At 39.7% G+C, this 18,577-nt stretch overlaps 1 protein-coding gene across 1 annotated transcript in view; it reads right to left on the bottom strand.

The window, feature by feature from the left end:
- HUNK (hormonally up-regulated Neu-associated kinase) overlaps window positions 1-18,304 on the bottom strand; it is a 69,512-nt gene extending 51,208 nt beyond the window's left edge. The window contains exon 1 of the mRNA XM_081326662.1: window positions 17,844-18,304. Within this exon, the coding sequence (XP_081182788.1) occupies window positions 17,844-18,110 (267 nt within the window). The 5' untranslated portion in view covers window positions 18,111-18,304. The remainder of the gene's footprint in view (window positions 1-17,843) is intronic.
- Between the last annotated feature and the right edge of the window lie 273 nt (window positions 18,305-18,577).

The raw sequence follows: 18,577 nt of genomic DNA, 5'->3' as shown, positions 1-18,577 counted from the left end.
ACCCCAAATTCTAAACGCTAAAGTCTCCTAAACAATTGGAAGCAATCTGGGACCCCAGGTTGAGAGAGATGTTTTACAGATGGTGGGCAGATATGGTCGTTTATAGCTGAATATCTATCAAACAGCAGATCATCTTATTTGCATTAGATAAAGTTTTTAAAATTATTTTAAGTAAAAGGTGATGTTGGCAATATTTTCTAAGAAACATGTTTAAATCACATTCAACAATTTCTTTTAACCAGAAACATGGCATGTTGTTCACTGAATATTGTAGTCTTGGAAAATTCTGATTTTTCTGTTTCATTTTTCACAACCTGTTCAGCTACATATAATTTTTATGTGGCATAGCCTATGTTCAGGTAATCAAGCTCTCAAATTATATGCTGTAAATACTGTAACTTATTTTTAAAGAGGGAAGGTCATCTTAGTTTGCTTATGAATATGGTAACAGAAATTGTTGATTGTTTTTGTCTACTGTTCTTTTACAGGATTGTCTTACATTAAGGATCTATGTTTCTTTCAATTAAATACATCACTTTCCCTTCATTTTTCCCTTTACTTTAAACAGAGGACAATCCCTTGAATTAAAATGGCTACTGTGAGGTACACAAGAAATGTACATGTTGTAATTTTCCATTTCTGTTAAAGGAATAGGCATACAGAGGCACTTAGCGAAGATACATTTAGGAAAGGAGATATAATAAGCTGAAGGAATAGAGAAGAATTATATACTGACTTAAAGGATACTTTTAGAATAGTGCACACTACTGTAGAATAACATATAGCTTATGAATTCATTTTATATAGGCTTATTCCTTATAAAAACTGCTTAGTATTTTAAAATATAACTAAAAACCAAAGTGCAGCCATGTTTAACTGAAGCATGAACTCCGTTACACACATAGCTTCTAGATGCAAATCAGGCATTCTTATAGAAAAACAAGGGAAAACATAAATCTTTTATAATTGCAATTATCCAATTTGGTAACAGTTCACCTTGTAGATAAGGCTATACCAAGAGTCACCAGGAGGTTACAAATCATGTCATAGAAAAGGGAGTGAAGATAAGACAGGAACAAAAGGGGCATTTGATCTGATAATTGGAACTCTGGTAATTGTAATGGTTGCTAGGCATTCAGAAAGCATGTGACCAGGTGGGCGTATCAACTGGGCTCACTTTGGAAGGATGTGGTGTGATGTACGGGACAGGGTATAAAAACCTACGCAAAAACTGATTCAAGTGTGGACTCTGGGATTTGCCATTACCAAGAGTTTCGCCGCTTTTGCAAAAGCTTTAATAAAACTTGTTTTGTTTTCCAACATCTTGGAGCTGAATTTTTATTCTTCATACTACCAAATATTATTAAGTATCTCAGTTGTAAGGAAAGTCAAAGCAAATGTGTTTCAGTAAGGTTAGTTCTGCATGTAGGTTTGTTTTTCCCTCTGTAAGTTTTATAAATGGCACAAGGATGGTTTTCTAGATGTCCAACTTAACATCTTTAATGGAGTAGATCTTTCAAACATGTGGTTGTGTCTTATTAATATTTTGACCATAACTATCAACTGCTATGTATACATAATGGTTCTTTCTTCTGTATCAAAAGATAGAAATTAAAAGTACCACTTTTGTTAGTAAGGAGGAATGCATACAGCTAATTAATTTTCCTCACCATTTGTAATAAAAAGTTCAGCAGCAATAGCACTTAGATTTATATACCGCTTCACAGTGCTTTACAGCCCTCTCTAAGCAGTTTACAGAGTCAGCCTATTGCCCCAGACAATCTGGCTCCTCATTTTACTGACCTCGGAAGCATGAAAGGCTGAGTCAACCTTGAGCTGCTCAGAATTGAACTCCTGGAATGAGCAGTGAGTTAGCCTGTAGTACTGCATTCTAACCACTGCACCACCACAGTTCTTCAACTGGGTAGATGAAAGCAATCCTGAAGTAAAAGAGCTTGTCTTATTTAATTCTTGTTCCTTATGCTGTCGGAACTGCCTTTTCCTTATATTCATTATGCCTAAATTATTTTCAGTTCCAATAAAAAATTCAAGTCATGGTGTTTGTAAAATAGCTTGTTGGTGGGAAACAAAACACTGGTTTCTGTAATTACACTGAGAAAAAGACTTTAAAAAGGAAGCACATGTTTGTTCACTGCAAATTACACTGACGTACAAATTATTGGAAGTAGATCATTTTACAAAATGTTCTGTGCATCTAAAAGTTTATTCAGAACTTTTCCTGAAAAAGTCTTGATGATCTTCTTGTTAAAATATATTTTAATACACATCAATAAAAACAAGTGACTTTTACAAATATTACAACACGTTATATCCCGGGATAGTTTGAAGCTGGAGGATTACAAAACACTAGCTTGCCATTGTGACAGAAGCAGTGAGTACAATATTGCAGCCGCAGATTGAAATTCAAGTGTGGAAAGTACTTATGGGGGAAATGCTTTAATGTCACTCTTAAGTATGGAATAGCACGAAACATAACAGAATCTCTCCATGGTATGAAGAAAACTAGTGACTTTTCCAGAAACTTTTTTTCTGAAGAATGGTGCCAAAACATGTCTTATTAATGCTGAGCTCCAAACCTGTAAATCTAAAAAACCCATAAGCGTCTTTAATCATTGGAACTATCACAAGTAATGCAATGAAAGGAAGAGAACCATAATCCATAGGAAAAAGCAGATGGCACGAATGTAGTCTGCATCTGGAAGACAGTTATTGCTTTCCTCCTTGTTGAAAGTAGACTTTTAAAAAAGCAACATAAACTATTATTGGTTTGTGCTTAAATTGTAAGCCGCCCTGAGTATTCGGAGAAGGGCGGGATATAAATGCGATTAAAATAAATAAAATAATAAATATTATTCATATCATTATCTGTTTCATCCTTGGGAGTACTTCAACCCTGGCTAGATTAAACAAGACTACTGAAATATGACTGACAGGGAGCTAAATGGATATGCAGATCGCCCTTGACTTGTTCAGTGACTGTTTAACTTATGACAGTTCTGAACTAATTGGGGTTACAACTGGTTCTCAGAGTTCTAGTCATCCCAGCACTCCTGTGGTCACATGATCACAATCTGGACAAATGGCAGCTGGATTTATATATAAATTTTATTTATTCAATTTATATGCCGCCCATCTCCCCAATGAGGCGGCTTTGGGCTCGCCCTTATGATTGGTTGCAGTGCCCCAAGATCATGCAATTGTCATTTGCCACCTTCCCTACCAGCTTCCCCAGAAAGTCAATGGGGAATCTGGCAAGGAAAGTTGCAAGTTGCTGGAATAAGGCGTACCCACCTGCACACCCTCCTCCAGCCCCTGTAGAAAGCCATGAAGTGTGGTAAGGATAGAACAATTGAAAATATACTCGGTCTGTACAAATCTTCCAAGAAAAAACAGATGATTACTTAACAAAGATGGTACAGAACTTATTCAAAGTATTCAATCTTTTAAAATTCTTTTGTATGCATTACCTCATGCTCTGCTAAAGGTAAAGGTTCCCCCGCACATGCGTGCTAGTCGTTTCCGACTCTAGGGGCCGGTGCTCATCTGCGTTTCAAAGCCAAAGAGCCAGCGCTTCTCCGAGGATGTCTCCGTGGTCATGTGGCCGGCATGACTAGACACCAAAGGCGCACAGAGCGCTGTTACCTTCCCACCGTAGTGGTCCCTATTTTTCTACTTGCATTTTTACGTGCTTTCGAACTGCTAGGTTGGCAGAAGCTGGGACGAGTAACAGGCGCTCACTCTGCTACGCGGCACTCGGGATTCAACCCGCCAAACTGCCGACCTTCTGATCGACAAGCTCAGCATCCTAACCCACTGAGCCACCGCGTCAAAGCTTAATTCTTATTCTTTTTTGTACATCTATACTACACTCTTGAAACATTACATCTATCACAAGTTTAACACAAAATATTTTACAAAATAAAATAAGTTATTTCACAGCTATTCCACTTCCTTCCACCCCACATTGGCTGAAAGGTTCTGTCTTTCTCATATTTAACACTCAAGTTTTCAGCCAATCATATTTCATTACTGGGAAGAGTAATAAAAATTAGCAGCTGATGAATAGGCCTCTGTATATTTCGTTTCCCATTCAACAGCAATGTGACAGAAACTACTAAACACAGCGTGAATGGGCAGGCAGGATGGAAAAATATTTATGTACTTATTCTTCAGAATTATACCTTCCTACGTACTCTGGTTACATGTAGAGTTAAGAAGCAGAGAATTGTTTTAAATACACCAAAGGTTTATAAGAACTCTGCTTATGATGAGAACTACAGAACTGCTGGATAAGTTGAACCCAAAATTAAGAATGTTCTGCTTCAGTAGAAACCTCCTCCTTAAAAAAAAAAGTAGAACAAGTGTGCTACTGTTTCCAATGCACAATGGTTGAGCATGCAGATGTTGCTCTTTAAGTCTTTATTGCATATTCAGAAAATTAGGGGTGTATTTTTTTTCTTACACCAAGTAGCTGTAAGCTTTGAATTAATAAGTAACTTTTCATTTTAATGGATCTAAAGGAAAGAGAAAATACATAGATTCTGAGTTAGACATTTCATTTTCTATTTAAGGGAAGAAACATTCATATTTGAGCCTATCTGAATTACAGAATGGATTTCTGACTTATATGAAAATAAATGCCTCTTTCCTCATCTGAAGGAACAAATTTACCTGGTGACCAGACTGCCCATCAGCATTAAGCAAGGTCTGGAGCAAATGTTCTGACTTTCTTTTTTAATGATATGTAAAATCTGCAAACACAATAACATTGACTAAAAAGTAGTTCTGTATAGAAAGCTACAAAAATGTGGGAGAAATAAGGAAGCAAAGATGCAATATAATCTTTTACAGAATTACTCATTTAAACTAGGAAATTTCTATTTAAAATCTATATTATGACTAATGTTTAAACAAAGTTATATTGTAGTCTGTTTGATTCTGGGCTAGGATATAGAAAACAGGTTTCTTTATCTTCTTCAACAAATTATAGCTTAGCACAAACATGTACCAGTCCAACATTTTTGTTTGGTGTAATTATCCTCAGTAAGTTTAGGATAGTGTACTTATTGAGCAAGAGAAAAAAGTTACATGAAATAGGGCTACCAGATTTCCATTTATATATTTCATATCTATATACTTCTAAAACTCTTACGTCTGCTTGATTATTGAGCAAAATGATGCATCACAGGGCAATAATTTTTGAATCAATATATCTCATGTGGACTAACTCAAAGAATGCATCCAAAATCCAAGATCCATGACTCTATGGAACTGAAATTTGGCAAAGTTGTGGCCACTCTAGTGCTGCCACACTGAACTGCGGTCACATGACTGCCATTCCCAAAACTCCCTGCCAGTTTCCTGCAAGGAAAAAAAATCAATGGGGAAGCCTGCAGGAGATAAAATTTGTTCCCACTCCAACTGCTTTTCTGCCCACCAGTGATTATTCTGTTTCTCTGTTTAGGTAACAAAATATCTCTGAAGCAATGACCCAATCCCAGCATGAGTTGTCTAGTACAGGGCTTTTCAACCTTTTCACCCCTTGTACCACTTTTAGGATATGGCAACATCCGAGTACCACCAGTCGCCTAGCAAGGTGTCAAAAACCTGATGACCAAAAAAAAAAAAAGAAAAAAGAAAAAGGAAAAAAGTGATGAAGTACAGGTAGTCCTCAACTTACAACAGTTCGCTTAGGGACTGTTCGAAGTTACAATGGTACTGAAAAAAGTGCCCACCAAGCCACAGCTGAGCAAGACACCTGCCTGCCTGCCCAGCGGCACTCTTCCTCCTGTCTGAGGTTTTCATTGTTGTGAGCATTTCTGTTGAGGATTGGCAGCTGGGGTGGGGTGGGGTGGGTGTTTGGTTTTTATTTCCCCCCTCTGTTGGGTGGTTGCAGAAGGTTTTGGTCACTTCACATGACCCTGGGACTGTGACCGTCATAAATATGAATCAGTTGCCAAACATCTGAATGTAAATCACAAGACCCTGGGGATGCTACAACATTCCAGCTGATTGACGCTTCTTCTGGGCTCAGCAGAAGCGCTGGGATGAGCGCCGAGCTCCAGCTGGAGCCTGGCGCTGATCCTGGCACTTCCACAGAACCCTGACAGCCGTGCAGCTCCAGCCATCTCTCGCTCAGGCTTGTGCGGTGCTGCCACCGGTTCAGCTCATTCCCCTCCCATGCTACCACTTTTCTAGGATGGTCGTGTACCACCTGCCAGGTGCCAATGTACCACAGGTGGTACCCGTACCGCTGGTTGAAAAGCCCTGGTCTAGTATATAAATAAAGCTTCTCCATTTCTGAGTTGTTTGGAAGAAAACAACTGTTTGCTGTTTTGCAAACCACAGTTCTTTTAACCAGTAGAGGGTTTACTAAGAAAAAAAGTACAAAATTCGAAGTCTCATACTGATCTGAAGCAATTTATAGTACAGTCATTATTTCTGAATGGGGACCTAACAGGAAATTTAGATCCAATTTATGCTGGCTAATGAAGAGATTATCAGTAAATATGGTAATCTATTGCAGCTGTCCCCAACCTTTCTGGTGGGGCGGGGAAGGTTGTGTGCACATGTGCACAGCTCCATTTGCACAAATGGGAGGTAGATATGCCTGATGCTCTAAAAAATTGAGCTTCATGTGCTGGTGAGCACGGGTGCCCACTGCTTGTGCAATTGAACTTGCATGTGTGCCTGCTGCTCACACATGTGGAACTGTGCGTGCGCATGCACTCACCCGCCACTTATGTGGCCCAGTTCTAGACTGCGGCATGGGAGTTGGGGACCCCTCATCTATCGCAACTACCTTAACTTGGTTACACTTATATTGTCATAGAAACACGCCACTCATTAAATAAAACATATTATAAATACCTCTGAAATGACAAATGTAGAAGAATGTAGTAGCAGATGTGATAAATATTACATTTAGGCAATCTTTTTACCATGGCAACTTCAAGCAAGTAAGAAAAGCATAAATTCATTTTCCTGCATATGTAATCTTACATTTCCCTATGTAAATGTAAATAATTAATCTTTTACTTAATCCTATTCTTGGATCAACCATACAATTTAGCTAAAATAATTTATAGGAATGAAATATATGAAGTCCACTGAAACACATACATACATGATAATTCTACATCTGCAAAGAAGATCGGAAACTGCATTATTCTTTGTATACCACATTTATAAATAACCAAAGATAAAAGCAAGACATTAATGCTCGAAAGAAATAAACTTGTTAGGGTAGTATGCAGTTTTTAAAAAGTCTATGGAAGATGATCAGCCACCAACAAATCCAAAAAGATGTACTACTCAGCTGTTTTTAGAACGCTGTTATTTCTTTCATTATGAATTTGTGGAAGATTAACAAGAATTTACAGCTTTCAGCAATGCTTGCTCTTCCTACATAAGCCTCCCCTGCATTTCCAAGATTCTACAATACAAAGCGTAGCAGCTGTTTGCATTAAAAAAATAATAATATAAAAAAGACCTTTCTATAAAAAGATCCTTCTAATATTAGCTATTCTGTCTTTATAGTATAACCTGGTTATCTTTAGCAGTTATAAGGGAATGTATTTCAAAATCTGATTTGATACCAAAAAGCAAATAATTCATTTTTTAAAAAATTTGCAGTAGCCTTAATGAAATGTATCCTTCAATAGCTGAAATTAAAGAATTCAAAGTGTTGGCTGAAATGTATAATTCTTTAATCACAGGATCCAATTCTACAAATAGTAAGTAATTCTAGCCATTTTGTCATGCAACAATGGTATTTTTTCACTGTCATTCCATTACTAGATTAGGTGGAATACTAATTTTATAAGTACCAATGTAAAAAAAATAATCAGACTAACAGCTGGGACTTACAAACCTGCTTTTCTTGACATGCATTATATATGCAACTAATAAAAAAAGGGGAAGGGCTTTGATTATATATTCATAGCCACCATCTTGATTTTTAAATACTCCTGGGAAGGAATTTTTTTAAAAAACTAACACTATTTTAAAATAGCAAAATCCGTTAAAGAAACTTTTCACATTAGTCAAAGAAAGCAATGATATATTTGACAAAATTAAAGAAATATGAAATTGGTTTTAGAAAAAGCTAGTCATACAGTTGGAAAAGATTAAAAAACTAGATGATTTTAATTAAATTTTTATTTATAATTGCTAAATTGAAATGCCATTAATCTTATACTTTAAGAATGATTACCATAAAGATAAATGAAGGATTTGGTATACTTAGGAACACAAATTAAAATGTGAACAGAATTTAGGAAAGTACAATCTGAATTTCACAGTCACATTGATTTACAATTAGCCATTAATCCATACACAATCCAAAACAAAGATGCTGAACACTCATTGAGAAATGCCATCCAGTCTACTTTGGATTAGCTAACAGTTTTGAAAAGCCCAGTTGGACCTAATTTGATTTTTCTCAGATTCTAAAGTAGGATCAACACCTATGTTTTATTATTTTCAGTCCATGAAATACAGGGGAAAAAACTATGTAAAAGTGCTTGGAACAAATTTATCAGACTGGCTGGCCCAGGATAACTCTCTAAAAACAGAAGGTAGCAAAACTAGACTTCGTTGGAGAACCTGCAAAAGAAAATGGGCCAGACATAGACAAGAGCTGTAGAGAAGAAAATTCCAGGAAAAAAAAAATCCCCCAATCAATCCCTATGAGAGAGGCAGTTTCAAATATTGCCAACTGTTCCATTCTGAGCCTCCCTTTCTTCTCCTCCCCAGTTGAGTATCTAGAGCGGGCCTATTATAGAAGCTATAAGTTTTATAAGATTTCTCCAGCTTGTTATTCTTTCCAATCCAGTGTAATATTGGAAAGAAATTGTGTAAAGCGGCTTTGGACTCAACAATCCGTTAGCAGGATACCTCTCTGAAAATAAGAGAGCAGGATTAAAGTTGGTTTAGGACCTGGGTGTCAAACTCGTGACGTCACCGGCAATGGGGTGGGCGCAGTTTTGGCGTGATGCTTCCGGCTCACGGGCCGGCAGTTTGACACGCCTGGTCTAGGAGAAGATGGCAAAAGAAATATGAATTGAAAATTGATCCCATCAAGCTGCAACCTGTACAGAAAAAAACCCAGGAACAAAAATTTCCTCAGTGATCCCCTATGGGAGAGACAGTGGGGAGCACCTGGAGCACTGATGACAATTCGATTCTAAGCCCTACTTGGTCATGGACTACAGAGAGAAATGCTCGCCAGGCATTCTGACCTTCTCAGAGCACACAGAGGGGTAATGGTGATGGGGAATAGAAGAATAGAATGATATGAATGCAAGATGAGGAGAAAAGAAATACATATGTATTATGTGTTACTTCAATACACAAAAGAGCATACAGATTCTTTCCACGGCAACTACTGAACCTAGAATTGTGGAAAAAATCAAGAAGCCATTCTGTACGTACTTTCCCCAATCTATTAGCAGCTACATAATAATAATTCAAAGATTTGGTTCCATTCACTGTGTCTCTGTATTGGCAGAAACTAAAATGTCTTATCAGATGCATTAAAAGGAAAAGAATCAAGATACAGGGGTTGACAGTGAAAAAGTTTACAAACCTAGTCCTTAGTTAATCATCTCAAATATAATTAGGGCAACCACATTAGGGTTACAAAAATGCAACCTCCGAATCTCTTTGCTGATGTCCAGGTTTTTGCAGCCCAGTTCTGATCACCCTAGCATAATTTCTTTTGCCCAGTTACAAGTCCCTGAGAAATTCAGAAAAAAATGAAGAGTGGTGCTGAATTGGACAGCTTATCCTGGTCCCAACATATTCTGTACATGCTAAGTTTCGATGCTTGTATAAGTGAAGCATGACGTAATTAGGATTACCAGATCAGGCTGCACAAATCTGAACCACCATTGAGTGGCATACTTTCCACAAGGGTAGCACCAAGTTCTAACATAGCCTTCTATTTCCATATCATGCTCTAAAGATTTTTCCTAACAATTGGAACATCTTTTAAATTAATATCTTAAACCAGACATGTCAAACACAAGGCCCGGGGGCCGGATCCGGCCCGCAAAGTGGTTTCATGTGGCCCGCGAAGCCATCCTGGAAACAGTGAGGGAATGGCCCCCACTGCCTTGGCCCTGGCCCAAAGACCCTCCTTCTGTCAGAGACCCTCAGATCTGTCCCACTCCTGCCCAGGCCCCCATAGGCACCCTTGATGCGAATGATGTAGAGCAGACCATGCCCACCCAGTAGGCCACACCCACTCTAGCCACGCCCATCCAGTAGGCCATGCCCACCCTGGCCATACCCACCCGGCCCCTTGAGGGCAACCACAATGCTGATGCGGCCCTCAATGAAATTGAGTTTGACACCCCTGGCTTAAACTGATAAGAACCCACAGGTAACACTATAGCACAAGTGTTAAATATTTATAACCTTAATAATTTTCAATTATATTTTTATTCCTTTCTAATGCCTAAGACATTGCATTCATTTGTTTAATTTACTTTTTACAAATTTCTTGGTAACAAGTGTTATGATCTAACATTTGGAAGCAGAAAACCAACATGGTGGATGAATGAGAGATCTATCTAATCAGTAGATAACACAAAATTAAGTGAAATAGCAAATACCTCAGAAGACAATAGATAAAATCAAAATGATCTTGCAATAACAATTGATAGAAACCAAGCATAAGCTAGCAGTATGATGTGGAAATACAATTACAGACAGTTTCAAAACAAGTATTGTTATCAAATAATGTATAGAAATCAGCCCACTTTATCCTGTTTCAATTTCAGTTGTTTATTGTATCATAGACCAGCAGAGTCCTCTGTGAACATGAATGTGTGTATGTTGTGTGTATTTCTATTTTAGTAGATGATAAAAAGCTTTAAGACAGAATTAAAATACATATATAAAACAACCTAACATCTGTGAGATTCATAATGCAGCCTACATTTAATTATAATGTAAGCACTAAAATTATATTAAATATGGTAACATCTAAAATTACAACAAGGTGGTAATGTCTAAAATATAAATAATATAGTTACACAGAGTGAATTGCAGAAGATTAGTCCATCAGGGTCCAATGGATCTTCTATGCTGCTGCACAAGACTTAGCTATATGAGGGACTTCCGGTGGCTGCGCGGCGACGGAGACAGCCTTCCCGGGCTGCCCGCGGCTCAGCTGAGTGATTTTTGCCCGAAACAGCGCCGATCAGCTGTTCGGGCGAATTTGAAGCCCCCTCCTCGGGAGAAGAGGAGGGGGTGAGGCCCCAGGTAGGGGTTGAGTTCTCCGGGGCCGCCTGAGCTTTCAGCTTGGGCGGCCGAAGGATCGAACTCCCCCGTAGCCTGGGTCGCTCCCAGCTGGCCAGCGCCTCTGCTCCTGACTTTATGGAGCAGAGCCAGGCGTCTGCGACCACCCCTGCCTGAAGGAAGGACTATGGAATAAAAAGAGCAGGCAGAGCGGTACAAGAGGAAGAGGTGAAGAGGATTATTTTATTCTACTCTCGAGCTTGATGGACTTTTTAAACTCTAAGTGAAAGTGCGTCACAATTGAAAGTAAAAGATGGCGGCTAAACCTCCCCCTAAAACTCTTCGGAGTGCTGGAACTTCCCCGGTGCAACAATCATCATTGCAGGCATTGCATCCTCCTGATGTAGTGACATCGAAGGACTTACAAGATGCTCTTGAAAAACATACCCAGGTAATCTTGGAATCAATTTTGGAATCAATGGGTGATAAATTTGCACAGATGGAGGAGAAATTGAAGAAGTTGGAGGAGAGGATGGAGGAGAGGATGGAACAGAAGTACAGGGTGATGAAGGTAGACATTTTGTCTTCAGTGTATAAAGTGGCTGAATGTGTGGAAGATTTGGATGAAAAAGTCAAAGATTCGATTCAAAAGAATGCCATATTAGAAGCAAAAGTATTGGAGAATGAAGATTTAAGAGACAAAATGGATAGAGAATTGAGTCTTGCTCAATATTTCCAGATGCAGTTTGCCATTAGAATCAGAGGTTTAAAGGAGAATATTAAGGAAGATCTAAAGCAGCTGGTTTCTGAGGCTCTCGAAGTTGTATTGAATCAGCCAGCATCTGAAATAAAAGGAGGCATGGATAAAGTGTATCGTGTGAACTCATGGATTGCTAGACAGAGAAAGTTGCCTAGAGATGTGGTGGTTTATTTTGCAAAAAGGGAAATTAGAGATGAAGTTATACAAGCTGCCTATGATACTAAAGTCGTGATTGCTGATCAAGAAGTTCTGGTTCTAAAAGAAATTCCTCCAAAGATTTTAAGGAGAAGGAAGGATTTTACATTTCTTGTGCAAGAGCTCAAGCAACGAGATATAAGGTTCAGATGGGAGATTCCAGCTGGGTTGATGGTGATGCATGAAGGTAAAAGGTACCGTCTGGTTACTGTGATGCAAGCGCGTGATTTTTACAATAATGTTTTAAAAGCAACCCCATTAACACTTCTGGAAGCTGCAAAGGGATCTGGAGAAGGAGAATATCAAGAGGCTGAAGATGGACAGACAGAGGAGAATGGTGCTGGAGGAGATCAAGTTATAACACTTTTGGATGATCCCAGAGAACAGAGGGTGACGCGTGCTGCTTTAAAACGATCAAAAAAGATAAAAGAACAAGATCAGCAGAAGTCTATGGAACTTTCACAACGTACTTACAGCCAAGTAGTGGGAGGTGGGAAAAGATTTGGGTGAGGAATGTAAAATTTATATAAGTTTGAAATCTAAGAGAGAATTTTTACAAAATGTTTTATAGATGGTATTTAGATTTTAAAAAGCTAAGCATGTATCTGAATTATTAGCCTAAATGTTGGAGGTGCGGTGATAAAGACGTAATATATTTTCATATTTTCATATATGGTAGACTTGTAAAAAGGTTAAGGCTTTTTGGATAAAAGTCTGATGGAATATACTAAGTTGATGTTGAATTTAATTACGGCAGCAAGACTTTTGATAGGATAGTACTGGAAAGAGGAACTGCCGACCATAGAAGAGTGGATTTTAAAGGTTTCCGACCTGGTCGAAATGGTGAAGATTTCGGCCTATTTGAAAGATTACTCGCAGGAACGCTATATTATGGAAGGGAGAAAATGGCTTGAGTTTATTCAGAATAAGTATAGGTTTAAGAAGTTTTATATTTGAATAAGTCTTCTTTCTTTGTTTTTTTTTCTATATTAGTTTTTTTTTGATATATATTTATATATATTTAATATTACTAAGGTTTGTTTTATCCTATATAAGCTAGAGAGTGATAGATTTTAGAGTTTATGGTTGTTAGTATATGGTTGTTTATGATTGTTTTTTTTTATATATACCTTGTATTCAGCTCTGGGAAGTCGGGGGGGGGGGAGGGGGGAGGGGGGAGAGGAAGGGGGGGAGGGAGAAGGGGGGGAGGGGGGATTTTTTAAGGGAAAAATTGTATGTTAAAACTTTTCAATAAAAAAAAAAGACTTAGCTATATGAGCTGTAGCAAAAAATAATTCATTTATGACAAGCTTCTGGGCATAGGCTGAATCTGGGCAATCAGAATATCTAATTAGAGGTAGGAATCTACCGCTAGTATTTTCCCTAGCTCTGTATCTTCTGTCCCTTGCTTCAGGGTTTGTTTTGCCTGATCTTATTCTGCTCGACAACTGAAGAAGGAGTAGTCTACATTTAAAAGATTAGATTCAAAAGCCTTGACCTATGTGGACTGAAAATTGTCCTTAAAAATTAATGATAGAAATTAAGCTTCAAAACTTTATAGAATCATACTCGGCTCAACTTTTATCACTCCTATCTCCAGTTGCATTTGAGACCCAGAGAAGTATCTGGAGAGCTGCTGTAATTAATTTAGACTGTATTCTCTTCCAAGGAGGTAAAACAAGAAGCAGGAGGGCCAACCAGAGTCCCATGGAGAGACTGGGCTAGTAGCTTAGTCCAAAAATATTTAAATATGGCTAAAACATAATATCCTCCCTTTGGATCATAAAAGCTTGAGGATTGCATTGGAAGATCTTTCTCCAGTAGCAGCAGCATATACACAGTGGGCTTTCCTTGATCCAGTGGCATGCATGACTATCCTAAATACTTAAAGCAAGTCACTTGTTCTATTTCACTGTCATTAATGCTCCAGAGATGGAGCTTCGGCCTTTTGGCAAAAGCCATACTTTTGGTTTTCTGATTTATCATTGTTGCAGTACAGATCAAAGTTCTCAGAGCTCTTTTAAGACATACTGGTGTTCTGGAAAGAATTATACCCTAATTCTTTGCTGCAATCCCTGGTTTGGCAGGATGGAAGTTGTTTAGACATCTCACATACCATTGATATAAACTTTGAAAAGTGGGGAGATAGAGATGAATGTGCTTAGCCCATCGAAAATAAGAGAAAAGATGATGAACATCTCAAAGCAGCTCATGTAGAAGAGCAAGACTAGCTTGCTATGATACTCGAGTAACAGATGTGGAATAATGTATAAATTACACAAGAGCAAAATTCCAACAGAACATTAGGAAAAAAACTTTCTTACTGCAAGATCAATCAATGTTATGCTTTCCTTCACTGGATCTATTCAAGCAGCTATTTGCTGAAGATCCTTTACTCTGAATTCTTGCACTGAACAGAGAACTCAATGCCCAAATGATCCCTTCCAACTCTAAAATCTTATGCACAGTTAGTTTAGATTAAGCTCCATTGAGCACATGGTGTTTTTAGAAAATATGCACAGGCTCATGTTTCTTTAGAGCAATTGTAGGAAATACAGTATCCACCAAGTAACTATTTTTCTTTGTTAAATAGAAAATAGAAAACTAAATCAGATTCTGCACATTTACTGTGGTACATGTGACTTAATTTGTACACTAATACTGCCTTCTAGAATCATCAAACCATTGTTGTGCCAAAATACATGCAGACTTTTCATTACTTCAGGAATATACTCTATTAGAGCTATGCAACCCTGATTTAAGGTTTCAGTGTTCCAGACTACTACTTTAAGAGCTTAAAACTAATTACTCAGTATAACAGGCAGAGGACAGATGTAGTATAATCAAAGTATCTGGCCCCCACAAATTACCAATGGATTTCAAAACTATGTCTAAAGCATTGTGATAACCTGATTGGATGTAAAGTGGCCTTGCCCACTTTTTTCCAGACATAGACTAGAAGTATGTAAAGCCTGAACTTAATATGTCATTGATTATGGCCTAAATATTAATTCAAAGAAACTAGATTAATCCTGAAAAATTATTAACAATGAAATGTTAGATAGGTGCTTGGTTTTAAAAAATAAAGTCCTCTTCAAATTAACCTAACAAGAAAATTACTTGCTACTGACTTTTTCAACTTCCCTGTTAGCCTAATTCCAGAACTATAAGGAAGATCAGGAAGTTGAAAATCATGCAGAATAAGGCAATGGTAATCCACTTCCAGATTATTGTCAAGAAAACTACACCGAATAAGGCATAACAGTTATTTGGTATTATAATTAGTTATTACTTTTCCAACAATAGGTAACAGAAATAACTTACAAAATGTTTTACAGTTTCTATCACCAAATCACTTATCTCAGTTGTCTGGAACAGTCCTACTCTTTATGAAGAGTTTCTTCAGTAACTTCATTTACACAGTAATCTGTATATTTAACAAGCTCAAAAAGTTACAAAACTACAAGTGAGTTTCCAATAGACAAAAGGCAAAGAACAAATGGTTTCAGATGATTAAATATATTTTTATTATATTGAAGTTCAGACTTAAGGTGACTGACTATTCTAGCGATCTAGAACATGAAGAGGTGGGTATACTCATTTGAATGGCTCCTTACACTAACAATCAAAATACACTATGTAACTATTCTGACTTTTTTTCCCCTGGTAATAAAAATTAAAAGAATGGGAAAACTTCAAAGCAATTACAAATGAGCAATTTTGCCCTGCAAAATTATGAGTATGGGGCAGAAAGGCAGCAAAATAAAAGCTTCTCTGGGACCACCCTAATTAATTATATTGCAATAAACTAGAGTCCTCAAACTAGATATTCTGGAAATGCATTGAACAATAATCCAATCAACAAGAACAGGAGTTATGCATGTTGTCTTCCAATAAATTTCAAAGAAACAAGTTGAGGAAGGCTGTAATAGCCTATCACAACTTTGATTATTCCATGTTTTTTTATCACTGAACACCAGTAAATTCACTAAGTCTTAACTATTATGTACGCAGGCCTAGAATTATATCTCTTGTGTCTTGTATGGTTTTGGGTGCTTCCAGACAAGATTTTTTTCATAATTTAAACTGCTTAATTTGCCAGGTTTTGGGGAGGGGTGGACAAGAGATGACTGGAGAAGCATCAGAAGACAGGATGGGTACCTATTCTTTGGGACCAGTGGAAGTTATCTGGAGGCATCCTTTGTCTTCTGTTCCCTAATATTGACATATCACTCCCTCTTTCCATCCTTGCTTCATTTAAAATGTTTCAGATGATGTTTACAAGTCAGGCTTTGATTTGCATCCACCCTGCCTCAAACAGAGAACTCCTAAGTGTCCACGGAGAAATTAGAAGGGCTTCAACAGAGAAGGCTTCTAGCTCTGCCAATTCAAATACATTGTAGACTTTTTTTTAATAAAAAAAATAATAATTAATCAAAAAAAGAAAAATAAACAAGTAGCGGAGAAACACGGGAGGGTTACAAACAAAAGATTATGACATCTGGACCTTCTGTAAAATATTGGGAACAATGCAAGGATTGTGTGGAAACATAGCCTTCCACTTGTAACCATTCCTGTTCACACGGCTTCCTTTGACCTTTTCTTTCTTTCTTTCTTTCTCTTCCCTCAAAGGGGCTTTTCCCATGGAATGGCATCTCCGATACTACAAACCAGGGGTCTTCAAACTTGGCCCTTTTATGACTTGTGGACTTCAACTCCCAGAATTCCTCAGCCAGCAAAGCTGGCTGAGGAATTCTGGGAGTTGAAGTCCACAAGTCATAAAAGGGCCAAGTTTGAAGACCCCTGCTACAAACCAACGACCACTGCGCAGCAACAACTCTTCTTTCTTGAACTGGGGGTCTGAAGCTGGAAAACATCGGGTGAGCCCTAACTGCATCAACTGGCGATTGCCCCGAAGCCTTGTTTAAGGAGCAACGAGGCAGAATAGCCGGCTGGTGCAAGTTATCTTTCGACTGAAAGCGCCAGGCGCCCTTCGTTCGTCTGGAAGCCCCTGGACAATTGTGAAGTGAAAAAAAACAAAAACGGGAACGTCTGGGGCAGGGGTAGGCAACCTCGGCTCTTTTATGACTCATGGACTTCAACTCCCAGAATTCCTGAGCCAGCCAAGCTGGCTCAGGAATTCTGGGAGTTGAAGTCTATGAGTCATAAAAGAGCCGAGGTTGCCTACCCCTGGTCTGGGGAGAGAGAGAAAGCAGCGAACAGCGGCCCTTGCAGGCGGATTAGGAAGGGGGGCTTGGGCAGCGGCGTCGGGGTGGGAAGGAGCGGCTGAAAGCGACTCGCTAGAGGGGCTTAGGAAAACGGCCCTTTTCACGGGCTACTTTGAAGAGAGAGGAAAAAGACCCAACTCAGTCCGTGGAAAGGGCGGCGCTTACAAAAGGCTCGGAGCCGGGCGATGCCTTAACTAGACGGCGGCCCCGTCCTCTCCCCGAACGGGAGTAGTAGAAGCGGCCGCGCTAGAGGCTCATAATGTCCGCGTTGAGACGCGGGGTGGGGGGTGGGGGCGCCGCCTGATAAAGAAAGGCTGCCCGGGGTTCTTTGGCGGGAAATTGCCTAGGCGAAGAAGAAACGGAAAGCGTCGCCCCGGTTTTAAGAAGCTTACCTTTTCTCCGGTCACAACGTGCAACCCTTCTCGCACTTTGGCGAAGGAGCCTTCTCCCAACTTCCGGCCGATCAGGTAGCTGCCGACCCGTTTGGTGTGCTGGAATTCTCGGATGCGCTCCCGGGAAGCCGAAGCGTTGACCCAGGCGGCCAAGAAGGTCCCTTCCGGACTGAGGGGAGGCGTGGTGGGTTCGTCGCCGCCGCCGCCGCCGCCGAAGCTCGCCGCCGTGGGCTCACTCAAAAGCCCGTCGCCAGCAGCTGCCGGCATCCTGATCTCGCTGCAATCGCCGCGTCCCGGAGCAAAAAGCACGCGCCTCTCTCCCCTTGGCCCCTTTCCCGCAACTTGCACTCCTCGGCTAAACGACGGCGGCGGCGGCGAGGAACTCCTCCGCAAAGCCGCCGCTCTCCGCTGCTGCTGCTGCTGCCGCCGCCGCCGCCGCTTCAAGTCTGCAGCACCCGCTCGCCAATGTGATCAGCACCTGGGAGTCCACGTGGGGAGTTGAACGACGGACCGGAGCGCTTCGCTTCTTATAAGTCAAAACGAAATAAGGGTCCGGGGGGGTCGAGGGAGCGAGAAATCGGTTTCTCCGGGCGGCCACAGGCTGGCTTTGTCGAGGTTCCAGGGCGACCGCCGAGCTCCGGGCTCGGCACAGCTACAACGCTAAGGCTTTCTCCTCCTCCTCCTCCTCCTCCTCACGTTGAAGAGGGAAGCTGAGCCAGCTCCCGCAGATCAAT

Source organism: Vipera berus, assembly GCF_964194415.1.
Source record: "Vipera berus genome assembly, chromosome: 4".
NCBI classification, from domain to species: domain Eukaryota; kingdom Metazoa; phylum Chordata; class Lepidosauria; order Squamata; family Viperidae; genus Vipera; species Vipera berus.
This window is presented reverse-complemented; position numbering and strand designations above follow the sequence as displayed.